The sequence below is a fragment of the Pteropus alecto genome, unplaced genomic scaffold (genome assembly GCF_000325575.1).
Source record: "Pteropus alecto unplaced genomic scaffold, ASM32557v1 scaffold94, whole genome shotgun sequence".
In the NCBI taxonomy this organism is placed as follows: Eukaryota; Metazoa; Chordata; class Mammalia; order Chiroptera; family Pteropodidae; genus Pteropus; species Pteropus alecto.
Window position 1 is genome coordinate 5790627 of NW_006437736.1, and position 22936 is coordinate 5813562.

Here is a 22936-nt window from a genome sequence, read left to right on the forward strand (position 1 = left end):
GAATAAGAGGTACAAAATTCCAGTTATAAATTAAAAAGCCACAGGGATGGAAGGTACAGCACATGTGATATAGTCAATAATATTGTAATAAATTTGCAGGGTGACAGATGGGTATTAGATTTATCATGGTGATCACATCATAAGTTACATAAATGTTGATTCACTATGTTGTACACCTGAAACTAATATATTATATGCCAACTGTACTTCAATAAAATTTTTTTAAAACAGTAAATAGAAGACAAAAAAGAGGTGACAACAAGTATAGACTATTTCTTGGAACCATTTGCCTTTTTACTTTCAAGTATACTAGTTCAGCTACAGTTAGGCTTTACATTTCTACCAGAAAATGACTCCCAAACACAATCTACTAACTTAAAAACAAATTTAGACACAATCCATTCTTTATGAAACTCCTATATTATTTTAAGTGAATGATATAAAATCAACGTTTCTACAGATTTACTCTGCCATCACTAATTTTTCTTTCATATAGTTCAAAATGAATAACACCTATAATTGGTTATAGCAGAAAAAGGTGCTTTATTTTACATATCATTGGTACACAATACATAAAACTGCCTAAAAGCAGTCTTGGAAAACACAACTGTCAGTTATATCTTAAATGGTCAAAGACCAAGTCTGTTTTGCAACCTACTTCATTTATGACCAGATGACTGCCGTAATTTTAAATGCTAATAATCTCTTTCATATTCAATGTTACAAATGATTTTATGCTACAAGTGCTGCAATTTTTTAAAATAAAAATATCTTCAGTTATAGTAGACCATATCTCTAACCGGAGCCAATCTTTGCTAGTCTACAAGTCTTTGAAATAATGCATCAGCAATTTCCCCTTCTTATAGATGGCTATATTTATGTAATTGGGTTATGGGGCAGGGGGGCTCATACATGTAATCAGAGTATTTCCATTTTTAAAAAAATGCATATGAAAATGAGTTTATAATACCCTATCTCTAGTTAAATTGCCAAAACAGTTTCCTGAACTAAAATGAAGCCAATATGATACTTTGGAAAACAATTCTAAGAGCATGCAACATCAAAATCTTTCTGCTACGTATGTGAACCAAAGTTGCAGAGCCCAGGAAGAGGACTGTGGCACAAAGACTTCTACATCTGAATTGCTTATCCAGCTAAGAGGAGTAAAGAAAGTAATTTAACTCAGTGTAAATCTTCTTAAGATATCTGCAAAATATAGCCCACTACTACTCAGAAGGGATCTTCACTTAGAAATGTGCCAATCTTAAGAGCCAAATGTACTTCACTTCTCATTTACCCCAACCCATTCTAGTCATGAACTCACAGCTCAAAGATCTCTTATTAACTATTAATGTCAAAGCCACAGAGATTTCTCAATAGCATCTTTTAGTCATCAATCCCTTATCAGAGAGATAAATGTAAGTAGTACTTAGTGCACAAATGCCAAGAAATGATAACAGAATCTGGGCTAATTCTCAAAGCAGAAACATTAGTTATTTTAATAAATCCCTTGGTAGAGAAAGACTGCCTTTCTCTCTAGAAAACAAGACAGATGTTAGAACCACAGGTTCATATTCACCATCTGGTCTAGAACAGGAGAGGCATTTAAGCAAAGTAAACTAAATCAAATACTAAGTAGGTATAAATGTGCATGCTCAAACAAATACTCTATTCCTTGCTTAAAGTCAACTTACTCCTTGTCATGAAGAGCAGTGCTTTAAGATACAAATTGCTCATTAATGCAGAGAATAAGATGTTAAAAGCCAGATGTTTTTCTAATAAAGCAAATGATCGTTAAAATAATTGGGCTTGAAGCATATACTTACTATAACTTTCCATTCTTACTTTTTATAACTAAACACACACGTATACAAAACAAACCCTAGCATTTAATATGTGCAAAATTGCTTACCATTTATTTTAACTTTGGTTAAGTATTACTTTAGCCTATATCAGACATATGGAAGCTACACAAATGATTACAAACATAATAATGAGGTAAGTTAAAATTCTACTAGTGCAAAAAGCAAGCATATGCCAAAAGCAAAGCATATGAGTTAAACAAATGCAGAATGAAGCTCTCACCAAGGGAGGTGCTGGGATAACAAACCAGAGAAGCTCCTTGTAAACATTGTTTGTAAAGTACACATTTAAAGATTAAGGATTCATACAGCCACAAAAAAAAGGTATTCTAACAACACCATAGTAGTGCATTTATTTTACCTTTAGAGTTCGGAAATCACTCATTACGTGTCTAACAATTTGCATATTAATTAGTGAGACACATTAATTACAAATACTGTAGTATAAAAATCCCAGTTCTTTACAAAAATTATATATTAAAATATTCTATACACTTTAAATTAGTAACTGGAACATACATATATATCAATTCTGAACAATTAAATCCATCTTTGCTGGGAGTATTATACATGAAGTTTGAGGACATAGCTACTCAGTCAACCTAAACTGGCATAAGGTTACAAGGTATAAAAAAGATAGACCTGTGCCCCTGCATTTACTGCAGCTCTTAGTTTGAAATATCTTTTCTGCAATTATTGCTCTGTATATCCATTCCCGATTTAAATAGGCAGTGGAACCATGAAATTCCTACAAGGTTTAAAACAGGTTACATGTAGCAGAGTGTCCATAAAGCCTATCTGCATCTTTAAGGTTGTAATGGAACCTGAGTATGCTATCTAATGCTTATATTTTAGTTGTAAAAAAGTTTATACAATTTCGAGGTAAAAACAATGCAAAAATAAAACATTTAGAGCATTTACAAAAATCTTACAAATGTTTAAAACACTATTTCAAAATTTGTGTCCTTTTAAGGTGCTTCTTTCTTTCTGCATTAAGGGGGACATACATTTTAATTTTGAATGTTAAATAATGAATGCTTTAATTTCAGCAAAAGCAAAGTTAGGACCATTAAGACATGTTGAAATGTTCAGGGACATACTTCACTTTTGATGAAAATACAGAATCTAAGTGCTGAAAGGGACCTTAAAGGTAAATCTTTTAACTCCCTCATCTATTAATGAGGAAACTGAGGGCCAAATAAGTTAAGTGCTTTGGCCAAAAATATATTCCAATATATCACTCTGGTATGAATCAAGGAAATCCATTATTCTTTTTGTATTTTGCCATGATTCTTGGAAAATAATGAAAATTCAAAAGCAGAGTTTCTGAACTTGCCTCGTTCTTTTTTAATTTCTTAAGCTCTGTGCTAATTGTAAACAAAGAAATCAAATGCCTGCTAAAACTAGGATCACGAATATTATCTAGTGGAAGATAGTAGTTAGAAGACCACTACTCACACAGAATAAAGGTAGAGGGAGTAAGTACTCAAAGCCAGGGCCTTTGCAATGTGGAGAACACTTACTATAGACAGCACAGTGTACAGCAGCCAGTTACTAGAATCATCTTAATAACTCTAGGATGACTGAGTTACATGGCCTTTATAAAAGATACTGGGGTAATAAAGCCTTCTACATTTTATCTTAATTTTCCTATTTTCCTTAATAGAAGAACTATAAGGAAGAATTCATATACTAAGTTTCAGAGAGTTTTTGCTTCTTTTCTATTTTTATTTGGATCTAGAATTGAGCAAATACATTTTAAGAACTTACAAATTCAAATTCATGACTGCTAGAAATACAAACAATACTCTTTTAAATGATGAATCTTCATAACCAGTTACTAATAAATAATCATAATCACAATAGCTTCGGTAAAAAAAAAATCAATTTAAAGGTGCTTTTTTATTGTTACCTTGAAGCCATCGAACTTGTGTAGCTGGTCCATATCCCTTTTCATTCTTTGCTGATATTCTGAACACAATGGCAGGTCTGGATGTATAATCAATATGTGCATTTGCAAGTTGCCCCGCAGTTACTATACAGGATGTCTTAAGACCACAATAAATCCTCATAAATACAAGTTGACTTGGATTATCTTGTATTTGTGCTGTGCGAATCGCCAAGTAGGCTGAGTATTCCAAAATATTTCCAGAAGGTGAAGTTGGAGGTTCCCAGGAAAGATGAATACCCTCGACATTCTTGAACAGAGGGGAGGAAAAAAAAACAACAGGTAAAGATTCTGAAGTTTTCTCTAATATCACTTATGTTGAGTTTATATCTTTAAAACACAAGATGCTGCTTTTTTGCTATGGTAACTGCAACAGATGTTAGAACTTGTAACGTTGAGTTTTAAGAACCTACCTCAATTGGATCTGCAATGTTTAATTCATTCCCATTTTTCAAAAACATTAAGTAGGCTTAAATGTCTGCCTGTACTCTCTCAAGAAGGGGATTTTTCTTACTTGAAATGATACCTTTTCTTCTTTAAGGAGAGGCAGGATCTTCAGATAAAATATAATCCAATTTCAAGTATTCTATTAGAATTCTCCAGTAGAAACTTTTTGGTTCCATAAACAAGAACAAAATTAGTATTAAGAAGCCAGATTTCCCTTTCTGTAATTTGGACGCTATAATTCTACTTGAAATTTAAGCCTTAAAAATACTGTGATTAGCAAAAAACATTATTTAAACTTTTAATCTACCCCTTTTAGATATCTCTCATTTCATCAGACACTAACAAGAATTTCTAAACTGACAGTTTTACTTCATATACAAAGTTTCAATAATTTAAATCACCAAATCTCAACCTGACTTGACAGCTTACCTTTGAAATTCTGACTGCAGAAGGAGCTCCAGGAAAACCGGGAATACAAGTTTTAAATTCACTGATTTTGCTGAAAGGGCCTATTCCACAACCATTGATAGCAGCAACCCTGAATCTGTATCCTGTGCCTGGAACAAGATCTTGTTTCTTAAGTAAACTGTAGTCAGGTGCGTCTGCATTTCCTATCTAAAATGCAATAGATGCAAAAGTGAAGAAAAGGTGCAATTAATTATTTTTTAATTAAACAAAATTTTTAAAGAATGAATTATGTTTTAAGGTTCTAGTTTACATTTATTTATTTCCCTCTTTTCACACATGGAATGAGCCCTCCAATACAAAGCAACAAAGCCCATAAATTAGTGATTCTTATTCAGGGGAAAAATGTCCTTTCTAGTTGAGAATCACTGATTATAAAAAGAAATATAAGGGTATTCTGTACATGAAGTGAATGAAGGTAGAAAAAAATTAACAACCACTAAACTATAAACAAAATAACAACTATTGAATCTTCTTGCCTAATAGATGTTAAATAATTAGATTGCATATGCTGGGTAGGAAGATTATAACACAACTTTCGAACAGTTTTTACATATTCTAACTTTCACTACACCTCTGTGAAACATGTCGCACCAATGTACCACCTCATTTTTTAAGGGCGTTACGACATCTCCATTTTACAGATGAGGAAACCAATCTGTCCAAGATCACACTGTTGAGTGCGGGAACTAATGATTCAAGCCAAGTTTACTGGTTCTAAACTTTATGCTTTTATCTTTTGGCAAAAACAAGTAACTACGAGGACCTTAGACACGGATATTTCCTTATTTGAAATCGAACTGCAGCCAGAAATTTCACTAGGCATAATACTAACAAATTATTAACCAGGATTTCTATTTTTTTCAAGAATTAGAAGAATTCAATATCAAAAAGTGAGACATCAGAATAGTAGAGAAACTAAAATATCATGATAAATGATATAGTCTCCATTTGTGCAGATCTTTGGGAGATTCTAACTAAATATCTATTTCCTTGGCAACTTCCTCTCTGAAATTTCCCATTCCAGAAAAAAAAAATTAGTTCAATATGTTTTGGGGCTGTTACCTGTTTTACAACTCTTAGAGGCTTAATATCATGTTTATGTACATGAAGTCCTCCTTAAGAGACTTCGGAATCAAGTGAAAATTAGATTGTATTCAGTAGCCTACAGGGGCTTTTAAATTTTTTTAATTGTGAAATCAGGAATAAAAAAGTTCTCAGTAAGAAAAAAGATGTCCTATTCTCTAAACATATCAGGTAACAAAGTTAGAGATATTTCAAAAATTTCTTATCTGTACTGGCCAGATTACATTATTTATGACTCAAAATCTAGCCCAGTGTTTCTATAAGATTTTTTTTTTTTAGGCGAGGCAACCCTTGGTTGATCTCACAGATTGCAAGGACCTTGTCAACTTACAATCCTTATTTATTTATTTTTTACGTCTACAGCACCCTGTCTTCCTAGGTGGTCTCCCATCCAAGTACTAACCCTGCTTAGCTTCCGAGATCAGACGGGATCGGGCTTATTCAGGGTGGCATGGCCGTAGACTCTATATGATTTTTTAAATAATCTTCTTGTGATATAGTCTATAAAAAAGAGCTTTAAAAAAATAATACAAGATAACTAAGTATACAGAACTTTCAATTGTAGATTGTGAACAGATCTCCATTTCAGGCATTCAAGTGTTTAAACAAGGTTCTAAAAAAAATCTCATTATTGAGGCTTATGACTCACAATATAGAAAATGTCAATAGCTACCTTTGAGATGCTTTGTTTCCCTTTTGGCAGCAAATAAAACTGGCTCACCAAAGCTGTATTATTTTTAAAAATTCCTACATCACACCACTGTCGTTCTCCTGCTTTCATTGTGGCCACTGGATTTGAAGGAGTCTCTTTCTAATTTCAGAGAAAGAAAAACTTATGAACATTCTTACTGAGCATATAAGAAACTTCAACATCTAATAAATCCATGCAGTGATCTACAAGTAGGTATATGGGTAAACACCACAATATTAATAGCTCATAAGTAAATAAACTCTTAACAGATTAGGTCAACTAACAGTGAAACAGGGATGCCAATTCAAACACAGGGAGTGACAGGCATTCTCCAAGTCAGTAGCTCTGTACTATCGACCTGGCTGAAGTTAGCATGCTTTCCAATCAGTGATGTGTTAAAGATGCCAGCTGTTTCATAGAACATTGTCATTTCAGAGACTCTCTCAGAAAATATAATCCCTTTAGTGTAATATTACAACTTGCTCCAAAAGGAACAAATAAAAAATTTATTCCAAGCTGGCCGATTTCTAGATTCAAAAACAACTAGCAGAAATTCAGTGATCTTTATACTTGAAATACCTGTGATTCTCCAAACCTAAAAGGAGAAAAAATGTTCAAAACTAAAATGCAATTTGAATATACTTTAGTATATACTAAAGAGGAGCAGATTAAACAGTTTTACATTTTTACCTTGCTTTAAAACAACTTCCTCTACCTTAAGCTACTTTTAGTGATAAGTGAATTATACTTATCCCTGGAACTAACCTTTTTAAGCCATCTTCTTTATAAATGACACTGTTTCCAGAAGCTCAAAACAAATGTGCACTTCAGTTATTTATTTCTGTCTTAAATATATAACAGCAGAGGTACATGCTTATAATTCACATTATTAGTTATTTAGGCTATCACACACGACAAAGTGAGCTAACTAGGCGTCTTTAAGGTTAAAAAAAGGAATAGCTTTGAACTTGTTTTCATTTTTAAAGCTGTAAAAATTCTCTTCAACAACTTTTATAAAACGACTGGCTTCAACTGAAATAACAAATATCATTCTGGCTGATGCATTGCAAAATAGATTTAAGAGAAAAAAAGTTCCTTTTAATAATTCTTCCCTGAGAAGAGTCTAAGAATACTAGTACTTAATTTTCTGAAAAGATAAAAGCTGATGAAGGTAAATATGTGATCAAAATCCATAAAATCATGATTGAAAGAAAACTAAAATTATAGATAATTCTTGAAGACTCTAAAAGGTAAATAGTAGGTCAAATAAAAAAATCCTGCCTATAGCAATAAAGTTAAATGACTGATAATTTAAAAATAAATTTAAAAGTATATACACACACATGCACACAAACATGTATTGTCTTATCTTGGTGTCTTTGTGAGGCACATTCCTAGCATTTTAAGTTTAGTGCCGTGCAGACCAATTCCGGTCTTCCAGAAAACCACCTGATGCCAGAGAATAGCGGGCTGCCCTCCAGGTGTGTCTAAGTCAATACTGCACTATACTGTTGTGCTATTAAATAGTAGCAATAGAGCCATTCAAGTTTTACATTCCATAACATGTCCTTTTACTCTTAGAACCATTACTGTAATTTACATTTATACATATGTATACACACACATTTCTGATTATGAAAGTAACACATTTCATTATAGAAAAAAACTGAAAATATAAAGAAGAAAGTAAAAGTTATCCATGGCCCCATAACCTGTTAAAAGTCATCTAGTATTGTCGTGTGGATGTGTATGGACTCTTGTGAGAGTGTGAATGTATGTATTGAGTGTATTTTTTAATAAAATTGCGACCACAGTATGTATGTATGTATGTATGTATGTATATAATTTTTATCCAGCTTTTTTCACTTAACTGTGTACATTTCCCCATTCAACCTTTCATTTCTCAATCTATGTCAAATCATTACTAGAGAACATCTAAGAATCTTTTTGTGAATTTATGTCGAAGCTGCTCAGCATTTAAAGCACATTTAACCTTCCATACACGCATATCATCTCTGGGTCATATACTTACAGAAAATGGCATCGCTGCAGCATGGGCCTCTACACGGCTGATCTTGGTTGCAGGGAGTGCACACGTATCATCAACTAGAAATTAAACAATTTATCGGATAAGACTTACATCATCACTCATCAGACACATTAAAATAAAATTTATAAATACACAAAAATAGCCAGAAGGAGAAAATCATAATAATTACGATTGTGTATCCTCTAACTCAAACTAATTCATAAAGTTCATTTTTCAAGGGTTTGATAACTAGCTAGAACTTCAGAGAATGTTTACCAATTATGAAGTACAATTCCTGTTACAAAAAAAATGAGAATTTACAAAATCAGAAATAAATCAGCTGTGAGAATTGTTACTCCATAGTCCAGAACTAATCTTTTCTAAGAAATTGCTGAATATATTTACAGTATTGTATTTCAGTGTGTGCTGATTTAAATATTTTATGTAAGACAGCAGAGTATTTTATATAATATTTTAATTGAAATGTTTTGTATGTTTACATATGATTCAATCCAAGATGAAATGCAATTCCCATCTAAAACAAAGAAGTCTGATGAATTTATATACAAAAATGGTTCAAAATACAGTATGTGAAACACATTTCAAACCTTCAGATTTGGTACTGAATGTTGTTAGTGAAGTTTCATCTTTAACAACTGCCCCATTTGTACTGGATGATTCAGTTTTAATGGTCTGCTGGGTTACCATAGTTTGTGCGCTGGGAACAGTACTGGATACAGAAGGTTCAGGAATTACTGTTCTTAAGTCCAGGCAACTACTTAGAACACCTATATTTGCTGAAGTGTGAGGACCTAAAATTAAAGGGAGATGATCAATTATTAACATAATACCTGCCGATAATTGTTGTATCTTATAGTTCTTGTCATACAATTCTTGGTATTTTTCAATTTTAACATCATAAACATGAGCACTACAAATGAATTAACCATTAGACATATGAATTAACCATTAGACATAAAATGTTTTGAAAAATAAAGTATATTATAGCCATAACATGTCCAACTTCTCAACATCCTCTTTCATTCTAAACACTAAACCACTGTTCTCAAACTCTACTAAATTACAGATCAAATGGCCCTGCTTCCCATTTTAGGGTATTAGGCATGAATGCCATCAATTTTCTGCCTTCTCCTGCCATACACTAGAAAGCTATTTATCACTGTGGCTATCCTCCCCATCTTCTCTCCCACTTCATAGGATGCACTGACCTCCCTCCTAAGGAAGTTTAATCTGTCCTCCTGCATGTGCTCTTGGTTCCACTCCTCCCCCATATTTTGGGATCCTCTCATCAATTATTCCTCTCTCTTTAGAATTTGAAGGTTCTTTTTCTTCAGTAATTTCGGCTTTCAGTCCATAAACATTATCATCTCCCAAGCAAACAGATGGACATCTGCCTTGACCCCATAAGTCTTCTCCAGTTACCATCTCCCCTCTTTCATTTCCTTCAGAGCAGACTACACTTCCTGGACCTCCCAAAATTTGGTTTCCAGCACACTATGTATTTTAATGAAATGGCTCTGGCAAACATCAATGATTTCTCAGGGATACTTTTCAATTTTCGTTTACTTTACCTTCTGCAATGTAAACTATGCTGACCACATAATGTTCTCTGAAGCTTTTTCTTTATATGACTTATATTCATGCATTTCACAATACTAAAGATTTACTATCTACCAGACGTTATGCTTGTTTCTATATGGTGAAACAAAGCAGGCATGGTCCATAGCTCATGAACTTATTTACAGTCACGTGGTAGATAAAAGACACGCATACACTGGTCACAAACTGTGATGCCCACCATAAAGAAAAAAAAAAATGATATACCAATCTTTTCAGTTCTTTTCCTAACCTTCTAGGAATCCTTATCAATCTCTTTAGCTGGCTTCTCTTCCTCGAATGACTCCTTAAAGGCAGGTGTTCCTACACCTTTTCTCCTTTTACGTAGTTTCCCTGCACTTTAATTACCATTCATGAATCATACATCTCTCAAATACATATATCCTAGGCACTATGGCAGGTGCTGGGGATCTAGCAGTGGACACGACAGACAAGGTCCTCACTTCTGTGGAGCTTACATTTTAGATACCCTTAACTTCTAAATTTTTACTTCCAGCCAAGAACTGAGACTCCAGACCTAAGCATCCAACTGCCCATCAGAAATCTTTACCAATGTTCTTCGAGTACCTCAAAAACAGGAAATTCAGAGTTGAATCTATCTTTTCCCCAAATTTGTTCTTGCTCCTGTATTTTCTATCTTGATGAGTATCAGCATCCATCGAATGCCCAACCCAAAAAGTTGGGAGTCATGTTCAACTCATTTTAATGTTTCATATCTGACCAGTTTTCAAGTCTAATAGATGCTACTTTCTAAAAGTCTCTGACGTGCTCCTTCCTCTCCATCCCACCCAATGTTTTAGTCTCTATGCAGCTCGTGGGAGTCTTAAAAGTATCCTAATCATTTCCCATTATAGTTCTTCCTGACAGTGAGGCTAGAGTGCCCTTTACACACACACACACACACACACACACACACACACACACACACACACACACCTAATCACGCCACTCTTCAACTCTTATAAAATACCAGCTACTCCTGCAGAGAAAAAGCCCAATCTCCTCATTTTAACTTGAGATTGGATGGTCATTTATTCACACATTTGAGTGTTTATGAGGTACAGATACGGTCATTGTACAACCACTCTGGTTTTCCCATTTGCCTATTATTCATTTCACCCAAACTGCCTTACAATGTAGGAGTTAGAGTGCATTGAGATTCTGAAATCTCAAAACTCATATTTGTTTTCAAGAGTATAAATTTCTTTGTAAGATAGACATAGAAAATCACCGCAAGAAAGAAATTTAAGTTGAGGCTGAGGACCAAGCTTCTGTAATTTTGAATAAATGATTTCTTTACATCAGAAAATCAGTAAAACAAAAGCACTCCCCTCTTCCTTAAGCAATAAAATGAGAAAATTATAAGAAATTATTTTCCTTGAATATTTTTACCTACCATCGACTTACAAAGAAAAACAGAAATATAAAGAATATTCATCTTATTAAGTTTGAATCATTGAAGAGGAATTAAATTTGCATCAGCTGTCATGATTTTCAAAATAAAAATAAAGTCCCACGTTCCTATGTCAGGGATATATCAGAATAAGATTTATAAAATAATTTTAGGTACTGAAATCAGAGGCAATGCTTAATATATTTCAAATGGCTTCAGAACACTCAAATGAACTTTAAATATAAGGATCGCCAAATTATAAGCTTTCCTATGAATGCAATGTTCTAATCAACAGTTCTCATAAATGAACTATCTTTCTGAGGATAATCCAGTTACCTGCTATACAAATATTTACTAAGTGACTACTATTTACCAAGCATGGATCTGGGTGCTGAGAAAATAGAGGTGAATGAGATAGACAATATCCCTGTCCAAAATAAATAATGTCAAATAGCTATAAGTGCTAAGAAAACATAGTAATGAGATAGTGACACTGAACACACTGGCCAACTGCAAATGTCATACGAGAGCTTGCCTTATTTAAACCAGAGCTCATAACTGCTCATTAGTATTCAAGTAAGTGCTTGCTGGTATCTTGTATTCACTCATAACGAGGGTCAGTATGGCATGTATATTATTATTTTGAAAATGGATCAAAACCATGTAACATTTACTTTTTCAAAGACTCTAAAATTCCCTACCATTATTATAAAAAGCTTTATTCAAAACTCTCTTTATACCTTCAATTTTCCTTAGCATATCCACCACACAACTATTATGATTAGAAACATTAGTTGCCAAGCACGAATGTAAAACTGCATTAGAATCAGTCGATGCTTTGAGATCCAGTTTGTTCTTCACTGAAGTTCCTTTCACAGCTATATGTTCAGTTTTTGCACTGTTTGTTGTATCATTGATCTATAAGAAATAAAACAGTTTATTGTAGCAAGTAATATTTAAATAGAAATACATGTAAAAATAAGCAAAATAATTTACAACTTAATGCTTTTGAAAATAAGTTTACCAAAATATATAATAGTTTCAATTATATTTTTATTTGTATAGGATTCTTTCTTTAAATTTTGTAATAGTTTAAGAAAATAATTTCTCTTCATTAAATCTCCAACCTCAAAAAGACCAGTTCTGAAGGGGAAAGGAAGGATAAATTTTGAGGGGAAAAAATCTACATTTTTATAAGCTGTAGTTAGTATTCAAGTACATACATATGTTACATAGGTGGTAAGACCAAAGCAACTGAGTTTAACATTCTGGTCAAATTTTCTTAACAAGGTCAGACGTGCATACTACAGCTCTGATGACTCCTAAAAGTAAAATCTCAGTTACACGGAACCTTCAAGCAAACGAATTATTCTGTATAACTGAGCTTTCCATATAGATATCAAGATTTAACACATATACATATTAATATGCTTTACCATTAAACATTTTAGATAGGCATCTTTCTAATTATATTTTCTCTGCCTTCTTAAACACACTATAATGAACGTAGTTAAACTTCTTGATATTTCAAGTCACCAGTGTGAACGTGTTAGTATATAGCAATACCTATAGGCCTACTGAACCATAAAAGTGATCTGGCTTCATTCAAACACCCCAATAGTGCTGCTCCTTTTTAGTTACCTGCGTTTTGTTACTCTTCTGTCTGCACCTTCACTGTCAATTATAACTATATTGTCAATTATAATATCTCATGGCTCTAAGGAGGCTTGTCCATAACATGCCCTATAATTCCCCTCTAATCGATAGCAATGGTGCTACCATCAACAAATAATGATGATGATGAGAGCTGCAACCATTAATGACAGGCATTGTAAAACATATTTATGAAGTCTATGTTTCAATTAATCTTCACAGAAAATCTGTAAATTGGATAATATAACCCCTGGTTTAAACATAAAAAGAAACGAGTCTTAGAAATCTTAAATAATCTACCGACAGTCAGGTAGCCAGCAAGCAGCAGAGCTAGAATCTGAACCTAGGTTTATTTCACTCCAAAGTCTCCGTTATAGTGTCTTTGATGTACACTTTGCTTAAAAATCAAATATCCCATCTAACTAGAAGTGTATAAAATAAGAATAAATAAGCCCTGATATTTTTGTTTAACATAGTATATTAAACACATGTTTCAGGAGATTCCTCCAAAATCTTAAGTCAAATAATCATATAGGAATTTTTTTTTTTAAGTGTAAAGATATATACTTATAAGGACAAGGAAAATGGGAGAAGAGATAACAGTAGGTAAGAAGATATATGGCAGAAAAAGCTGAAGGCTAAGAGCCTATAGGTGGAAAGTCACTAAGAGGCAAACCATTTGTGCCAGACAGTCCAGAAAGCCTTGAGAATTGGAGGCATCAAGGTTCTCTGGAGACCGAGGTGCATAGAACAAGTCAACACCTGGGGACCGTCATACAAAAGACTATATAAAAAGTGGTTGTAGCCCCAGCTCTGCCCTTCCAGCACACGAAACCAGACAAATTTCTCTCCCCCATTCTAACTGAAGTTGGGAACTAGGCAGAAAGGTTGAAATGTGAGGCTCTGGACTGTGGTGTGGTGTCCCTCAGGTGAGGACGGAGGAGGGGCACCCACACTGAACATGAGGATTAAGTGAAAGTCTGCACGCTGAACAAAGAGACACCACTCAGTCCTGCATTCCCTCACTAAGCTCCCAGGAAGCTGAGAACCAGCTTATAACCCTAGGCAAGAGCTGGGGGAATTCTCAGGGAAATTCATTGGTCCAAGAGAAAACACCTACAGATACTGATATCTGTGGATCCCCCATCCAATTACTTTATTGGGGCCTACTAATCAACGAGCCATGACTGTATGCATAAACCTTCTACTGTCTTCCCAACACCTGTGTCCCCCACAAATTCGTGTGTTAAAACCTAACCCCCCAGGTGATGGTATTAGGAGGTAAGGGCTCAGGGGGTGATTAGTGCCCTTAAAAAGTGGCCAAAGAAAGCTCCTTTGCCCCTTCCACTGTGAGGATACGATGAGAAGTCAGCAGTCTGCAACTGCTAGGGTCCTCACCAGGGTCCTCACCAGAACTTGAGCATGCTGTTAGTAAGCCTCACAGTCTATAGTATTTTGTTACAGCAGCCTAAATGGACTAAGACACCTTCTGAGCTCCTTTTAATGCCTCACTTTAAACAATGAAGGACAGCCAAGCCTCACCAGACAACTGATGACAGCCTCTAACATGAAAGTCCAAGATCAAAACAAATTTTTAAAAAAGGAGCTTGAAAAAGGAGATTTTGCTGAGAGCAGAATATTAACTCCAAAAATTTTTAAAAAGCGTAATTCTTAAAGACAGTAAAAGATATTACATTTATAAAGCAAGAATAAGACAATATAAAATAAATAAAAAATAAGATCGAGCTCTTAGAAATTAAATGTGTAGTTGAATATATTTAAAAACTGAATAGAAGATTTACAATATAAATGAAGAAACTTTTAAGAAAGCAAAATAGAAAGATAGAAAACAGGAAATAAAAAGTAACATCAGAGGATTACTTCAAGAGGACCATCATTCAATAATTAATGAGAGTTTAAAAAATATGAGAAAGAAAATGGAGGGAAGAAATAATCAGTACCATCCATGGTTTCGTGCATGCACTGGGAGGTCTTGGAATGTATTCCGCCCTCACAGATAAAGATAAGGGGGGACTACTATGTGTGTGTGTGTGTAGTTTATTAACATGGGCAGCTCAGAAATAACTGTATGGGCTTCACCTGTTACATATCCTTCCTGACATAATAAGCCTTTTCTGCTTATTACTGGTCCTCAGCCATGTTCAGAATATATGAGCCTATACCTGTATCACTTCCCTTGAAAAGAGTCTCCTGTGAATGTAGATAGCAGTTTGCCAGATAAAAACAGTGTAAATACTAGTAAGCTTATTCATTAGTCTCCACAAATACCTACTGTGAAGCATTTCATTAACAAAAAATAACCTCACAAACACAGGTGCTGAACTTGGCAACTCATATTCTTTGGTAAACAAAATATGTAGCAAAGAAATATATTTCATATATATTTTTGAAATGTATCTTTAGAAGTTTAAAATGAATGTATGATATTAAGAAATGTCAAAATATAGATTTCAAGATACTGTAAGTATAAATTATAATGGATTAGCCTCAGATGCTATGTGTAATGAGGCTAGACTTCAATCTCTTGGCCAGGGGGTCTTAATTCAGGCTAATGTCAAAACAGTCTATGGAGCATCCCTTAAAAACAGAGCTACCCGGCCATCAGTCTAAAGATTCTGCTACTAGATCTGGGGAAAGGTTTAAGAATCTGCTTCTGTTTGCTTTTTAATCTGAGAGGTGATTCTGATATGCAGCAGGGTTGAGAATCCCTGTCCTAGGGTAATATGCTAAAAACAGTAATAAAAAATGGGATTGTAACCATACATGTTCATTTACCATCCTAAATTTTTTTAACTTACGCTGTTGGGAACGATGCTATTACTGCCTTGTCTGTGAGGATCCATCCTGACTCCTGCAGAAATGAGAAAGTTCAGACAGATATGCTCTAAATAAGCTTCAATAAAAAATATTACAATCAAATAGTTTTAAAAGTTACATATAAAGGCTTAAAAATGTAGTATCTTCATTCAAAGTTTATCTGCTTCCTTAATAGTTTGCTTAATAGTTGACTGAAATCCTTTCTGGAAGAACATGTAAAATTAAATTTGCTTTTACTTTCCGAGTGCCTGTTAAAAATACTTTCGAAAAAAGCTGAAATATTTATGAAAGCTAATTAAAACCATCTCCTGAAGTCAAGTAGCTTGTCAAATTAAGAAAGTCCATCAAAATGAACTGCAGGAGAAACATTCTACCCTACATATCCTTGTTCAACTATATCATGATAGTAAGACAGTCACGTTTCAGAGTGGAAACACAACATACTGAATTTACCAGACAGAAAACATCATATAAAATTTCTTAAACTAGGCCTATTTACAGGCTTTTCTGCAGTATCTTTAAAAACAAAACAAACAAACAAACAAAAAACATGAGCACACATGCTTTAAGCGTGAATATTATGTTACCTTGCATATTTGGTGCTGCTGAAGAATCTGATGACACAGCTTGGTACGGCAAGTCTGTATTCAGCTGCAAAAGATAACCCTCAACCGTAGGTACTTCATCCCATTTGACATGAAAAGAGTTGGTAGTGGCTTTGATCAGTTGTACTTGTGATGGTGCTGGTGGTTTTTCTAAAGAACAATATCGATATTATACATTTAAGTTTCAAATGTATCAACAGTTTGCCTATAAAGTCTGTGTGGACCTGGAGCTCTGAAAATGTTAGCAATGAGTATTTCATCTGTTTACCAAGAGGGAGAAAATTTACTTATCTGATCATAGCTATAGTTGGTCAAATGAAAATAGTTCGAGGTTCTGACTCTATTTATTTATTTATTTCCTTATACAAATAAATCTACAATCTAGTTCCAAGCTATTTGAGTCATCAGATTCAGAAAAAATGTTTAATCCTAGAAGTGGGCGAGAAATCAAGTATTACATAGTTATAGCTACATAATTTTACCCTCTAAGTTTTTAATTTAATGAGCCAATTTTTAGCCAATAATATACATATTAGAAATACTGTTACTGTTAGCAAAGATGATTCAGGTATGATATTTTTAGAAAAACATAACTTCTTTGAAGTTAATACTCTCTTATCAAAACTTGTACTACCCCACACAGGTAATTACTTTGGTATAAAATATTACTAACATTTTCCAAACAAATAATCATAGACTCTTATAACTGGAAAAAAGGACCTGACATTATTTCTACAATATCCTTGGTCCTCTTTTAGTTTACCTACTAAATCATGGAACTCACAATTCTCAAGGCAATACATTCCATCTTTGCATAGTTATATAAAGAAATTTATTCTTCTAGTGAGTTGAAATCTATAAACTATAATTTAATCCTTACAGAACAAGTCTAATATCTATCTCTTTGTATCTTTTAGAGTAAGGGTCAGGAAACTATGCTCATGTGCCTGTTTTTATAAATAAAGTTTTATTAAAACACAGCTATGCTCATTTATTTATATATTGTTAATGACTGCTTTTGTGCTATCACAGCAGAGTTGAGTAGTTATAACAGAGACCATATGACCTGCAAAGCTTAAATATTTATTGCGTGGGCCTTTACAGAAAAAAATTTGATGGGCCTGTTTTAGAGCAACCATCTCTAACCTTTCTGGCACCAGGGACTGGTACTCCTATGAGAATCTAATGCCTGATGATCTGAGGTGGAGCTGAGGCGATGATGCTAGTGCTGGGGAGTAGCTGCAAATACAGATGAAGCTTGGCTCACCTCCTACTGTGTGGCCCGGTTTCTAACAGGCCATGGACCAGCAGATATGTGGCCTGGAGGTTAGGGACCCATGTTTCAGAGAATAATTAAGCCTAGTTCCTTCAACTATTCCTATGTAAATTCCTCTACGACTCCATTCACAATCCAGTTTATTTATGTTTTTCAAAGTAAGGCAACCTGTTCTTGAACAAGAGCAGACGATAAGAAGACAAGTCTAGGAGGTACACACACCATCCACATAATAGAAGGTACATTAGGAGAGGACAGAGAAAACAGTAGAGTGTAAATCAATGAAATAAGTCAAGAAAATTCCCATAAATGAAGAACATGAGTTTCTAAACTGAAAGGACCCACTGAATACTCAACATGATGTTTTAAAAACAGACGCACAACAGGCACATTATCATGAAAATTAATAAGGAGGACAAAGAAAAAAAATCCTAAAAGCTATCAGGGATGATGGGAAAGTTCACATTTAAAAGGACTGAAAATCAAAAGTGGTTTAAATTTCTCAACAAAGACACTAGAAACCTGAATACAGTATAAGAATGTTTTCCAAATTCTTGTGTAATAATTTCTAATGTAGAACTCTCTTTCCATGCACACTGCCAATTTAATGAGAAGGAAGACTGAACATATTTTCAAACAATGCAAGACTTCAAAATAAATCTGTCACCTATGCACCCTTCTCCTGGGGTGTGCTCCACAAAAAAATGAGGAAGTAGACTAAGGTAGGGAAAAATATGGGGCCAGGACAAAGGGATTCTAGCAAAAGTGAGAAGCAACACATATTCCTGGGAGATGATGGAGGGAGACTCCCAAGATGATAGCTGTGCTCGATCTGTGGAGGGTAATCAGCCCAGACTGGAGCAGAAGAAATTTCTTCAAGATGATGGAATCTGACAGAACATCTGATGCATCTAACCATAATGAGATGAAAGATTTAAACGACTAACAGAGAGTATGGATTGAATTAGTGGTAAATACATATAACTCCAAAACAAACAAAAGTGACAATTATTAATCCACAGCAAATAAAAAATTGTGCGAGGAAAGCATTCGCAATATTCTACATGGCTCGCCTGTGAACAGTGTTTATACAGTCATGATGTAAACACTGAATATTCACTTAACAAAATTATGGTGTAATCATATTGAGACACTAGGAGGTAGGGAAGGTGCATAGGAGAGAGGTGAGGAATGGTAAGAAGAGATAAATCCTTAACTTCCATAGTACAAAGTGAACACATTATACCTAAACTTAAAAAAATCAAAATAACAATATATTTATGTTCTATGAAGATGTAGAAGTAAATACCAAAAAAATTGTTTAACAGAGTTGAAAGAAGATGCTTTTGAAGCAAGGAAAATAGAAGAAGGATGGGCACAAAAGACTATTTTTCATGAAAAGCCTTATGGAATTATACTACTCTTTTAAATGTTATCAAATGCACAAAGTTTGACTAAAAGTGAAAAAAAGGCAAGATGAAGAACCCTCATTCCTCACCCCCAATATTGATGCCATTTATCTATCTATCTATCTATCTATCTATCTATCTATCTATCTATCTATCATCTATCTATCTATCATCTATCTATCTATCTCTATCTGTCTGTCGTCTGTCTGTCTATCTATCTATCTATTTAATGGTGACATTGGTTAACAAAATCCAGTAAGTTTCAGGTGTACAATTTAATAGTAAGGCATATATATATTGCATTGAGTGTTTACCTCCCATAGTTAGATTTCTTTCTGTCACCATATATTTGACCTCTTTTACCCCATCTACCTCCCTCCTCCCCCTGATGCCAATTTATTAAAAGGAAAAGCAAAATTTAAGATTGCCCTTATGATAATAGCCATTTATGTCTAAAGTCTCCCATTGTAAGGTCTATGGAAAAACTGGCCATTCAGAGACAATGATTTTTACCCTTTTAAATGCCACAGATCCCTTAGAGAATCTGCTTAAAGTGACATATTCACTACTGAGAAACACACATGCACATATTTCTTCCATTCTCAGAGAGACTGAAACTTATCCTTGGGCTTTAGTTAATAATTCTCAATTTCAAAGATAGATCAGTAAGTTGAATTTTCTACATTTCTCTCCCACTTGCTAGTATGTGCTTCTTTCATAGAAAGCATTTAGTCTCTAATTTTGTTCTATTTAATGTTTTTTCAATTATCTTAATTTTAAAATAAAATGTGTTTACATTACCAAAGTAATGCATACTACTGTAGAAAACACAGATAAGAGAGAAAAACTTTTAAGAAAAGGTATAATTTCACCTCTTAAATAATACTTCAGTACCCAGTGTATTCTTCCATATTTTTGTTTATACACTTAAAAAAAAAGTAGAATCATAGTATGTTTTATATATAATATGCCTTTCTCATATAACACATATTACATCTCCAGATCTGATTTCTCAACTGGCTTGCAGACTTTATTCACTCAACTGCCTACTTCATCTTGTTATTTCAAACTTAGCATGGTCTAAATGGAACTTTTAATTTTCTTCACAAGCCTGTTTTCTCCTCAGACTTCCACATCTCAGTAAATGGAAATATCACCAAATTTTTCAAGCTAAAATCTTTATCCTCCACTTCCCTCTTTCTGTCATCTGCCACACCCAATTTATCAGCCAGTTCCACAAGAACTCCAAAATATATTCTAGATTTATCCATTTCTCCTCATATCCATTGTCACTACTACAGTGTAAGACTTTCTTGACAACTGCAAAAGCCTCCCATCTTGTCTCCTTGTGTGCCCTCCTGACCTCTACAGTTTATTTTCCACACGACTGCAGTGGCTCTTCCAAAATGTTCAATTGATCATGGCATATTTCTCCTTAAAACTAATAAATAACTTACCACTGTATTTTAAAAACAATTTAAACTCTACCATGATGTTCGAGGCCCGACATGATCTGTCCTGTGGTTGTCTCTCTGACATTGTTCCTGCACTCTCTTCTTTTGCTCAGCTCAAATACATCACCAAAAAAACACGCCAAGTACTCCCATCTCAGGGCCCTTGTACTCGCTGTTCACTCCTTCTGCAATGTTTTCCCTTAGCTTTTTACATGGATAGCATCTTCTCACCACTTGGATTACATTCCAAATGCCAGCTCATTCTTTTCTACGTACCCATTTTGAAGTAGCCATCCCTCTCCTGAAATTCCTAGAACACCTCTCCCTGTCACTATCTCATTGTTCTTACTGTCTTCATATGCTTACCAGAAATTGAACTTACTTTGTTCATTTGTTTGATTACTGTCCATCATCGCCCTGCCCTCACATTCTCTTAGAATTTAAGTCCTTTGGCAGCAGGGATATTATCAGTCTTGTTACTGCTGTATTCTCAGTATTTAGAACAATTCCTGGTACACAGTTGTCAATCAATAAATACTTATTGAAGAATGGATGTGAGTTTCATATTTTAAAAAAATTTTGGTTGTGATACTTTTAAAAAATCTTTTTATTTTGGAATAATTTGTAGATTTATAGAAAAATTGCAAAAAAAGAGTTCCTACATACCCTTTACTCAGTTTCCCCTAATGCTAACACATTTGTGAAAATTAAGAAATTAACATCAGAGTACTATTAACTAAACTACAGACTATTCAATTTTTCACTTAATGTCTTTTTTGTTCCAAGATCCAATCTAGGGTACTACCTTGCATTCAGTCATCATGTCTCCTTAAGTATCTTCCAATTTGTGACTGTTTCTCAGTTTTTTCCTTGTTGTTCATCACTTTTAAAATTTAAAGAGTATTGTTCTGTAGACCCTATATACATTCTCATAATTAGAGTGCGGTTATGGGTTTTGGGAAACAGTACTACAAAAGTAAGTTTCTTACCACATGATATGGGATACTATTTTTCCCTTTCCATAGTCTATTCTTTGGAAGGGAGTCACTAAAAGCAGTCTACACTCAAGGGGAGGGAAATTAAGAAACTTCCCTGGAATGAAAAGTATCTCTATATAATTATTTCCTCTATGTATTTTTAATTATGAGAAAGAAAGGCAGGCAGTGGCATTTACAATAATTCTCAAAAGACAGACATTATTCGAATATTTATCTACCTAAAGGAAAAACTATTTGTTAAATACTCTTACCTACCAGTATCAAGATACCAAAGATCCTTGCAGCAAACTTGACTATTCAGTGCTTTTTTGTAGCCATCTCTCCCACTCCAAAAATACAATCGAGTGCCAACTGCAACAGCACAGTGTCCGGCTCTTGGTCTCGGTCTTAAATTTTTTTTATCTTCCTGAGAATCTGATACTAGGGTGGTCCACTCTGCTGTATCTGAAGAAATAGAAACATCCATGACTAATCTATTACTCTCTTAAACAACAGAACAGAAATGTGTTTAATACATTTTATTTCAATAAGTAACTCTAAAAAGACTCACCCAGATTTAGGTAAGAAAATGAACTAGTACATCTCCATTCACAATCATGAGGTGAAGTCTCAGTATTTTCCCCCTTATGTGGAACCCATCCACCAAAAATGTACATCCTGAATAACAACAACAAAAAAAGAACATAAAGTAGCTGAATTTTTTCTAAAGCTTTAATTTTATTTTTTTAGATTTAAAATGCTAAGAATAGACTTAACTTTCTTATCTGTTGACTAGTTCTGTAGTTACTCACTATCATGTCAAGGTAATGGGAATAAGATAATGAATAAAGTGGTCTCTCGAGAGTTTGCAAATTTTATGAAGCAATGAAGAATCAAAATTATTTCTCTCTGGTGAGTTATCTAAAGTGGGGAATATCCCAATTATAACACATCTGACAATCAATATTGTATGTAACATACTTAAGGGTATCTCAGTCAGAAAGACACTCTGATGATTGATGACATTCAAACTCATGTTTAGAATTGTATGTATATAGTAACCAAAGAAGATTAAGTTTCATATAACTTAGGCCACTGACACCACTCAAATGAAAAACTTTAAAGTATATTCCTCAGGCCTTAGGGGTCCTTGAGACTTGCCTAA

The 22936-nt window shown here is 34.1% G+C and overlaps 1 protein-coding gene across 1 annotated transcript in view; it reads right to left on the reverse strand.

Annotated features, from left to right (window-relative positions):
* Window positions 1–519: 519 nt before the first annotated feature.
* HCFC2 (host cell factor C2) overlaps window positions 520–22936 on the reverse strand; it is a 32940-nt gene continuing 10523 nt past the window's right edge. The window contains exons 5-14 of the mRNA XM_006914530.2: window positions 22343–22449; window positions 22048–22236; window positions 16638–16805; window positions 16032–16084; window positions 12300–12477; window positions 9137–9340; window positions 8532–8605; window positions 6482–6619; window positions 4687–4872; window positions 520–4060 (exon numbers count right to left, since the gene is read on the reverse strand). Coding sequence (XP_006914592.2) covers window positions 3746–4060; window positions 4687–4872; window positions 6482–6619; window positions 8532–8605; window positions 9137–9340; window positions 12300–12477; window positions 16032–16084; window positions 16638–16805; window positions 22048–22236; window positions 22343–22449 — 1612 coding nt within the window. The 3' untranslated portion in view covers window positions 520–3745. The remainder of the gene's footprint in view (window positions 4061–4686; window positions 4873–6481; window positions 6620–8531; window positions 8606–9136; window positions 9341–12299; window positions 12478–16031; window positions 16085–16637; window positions 16806–22047; window positions 22237–22342; window positions 22450–22936) is intronic.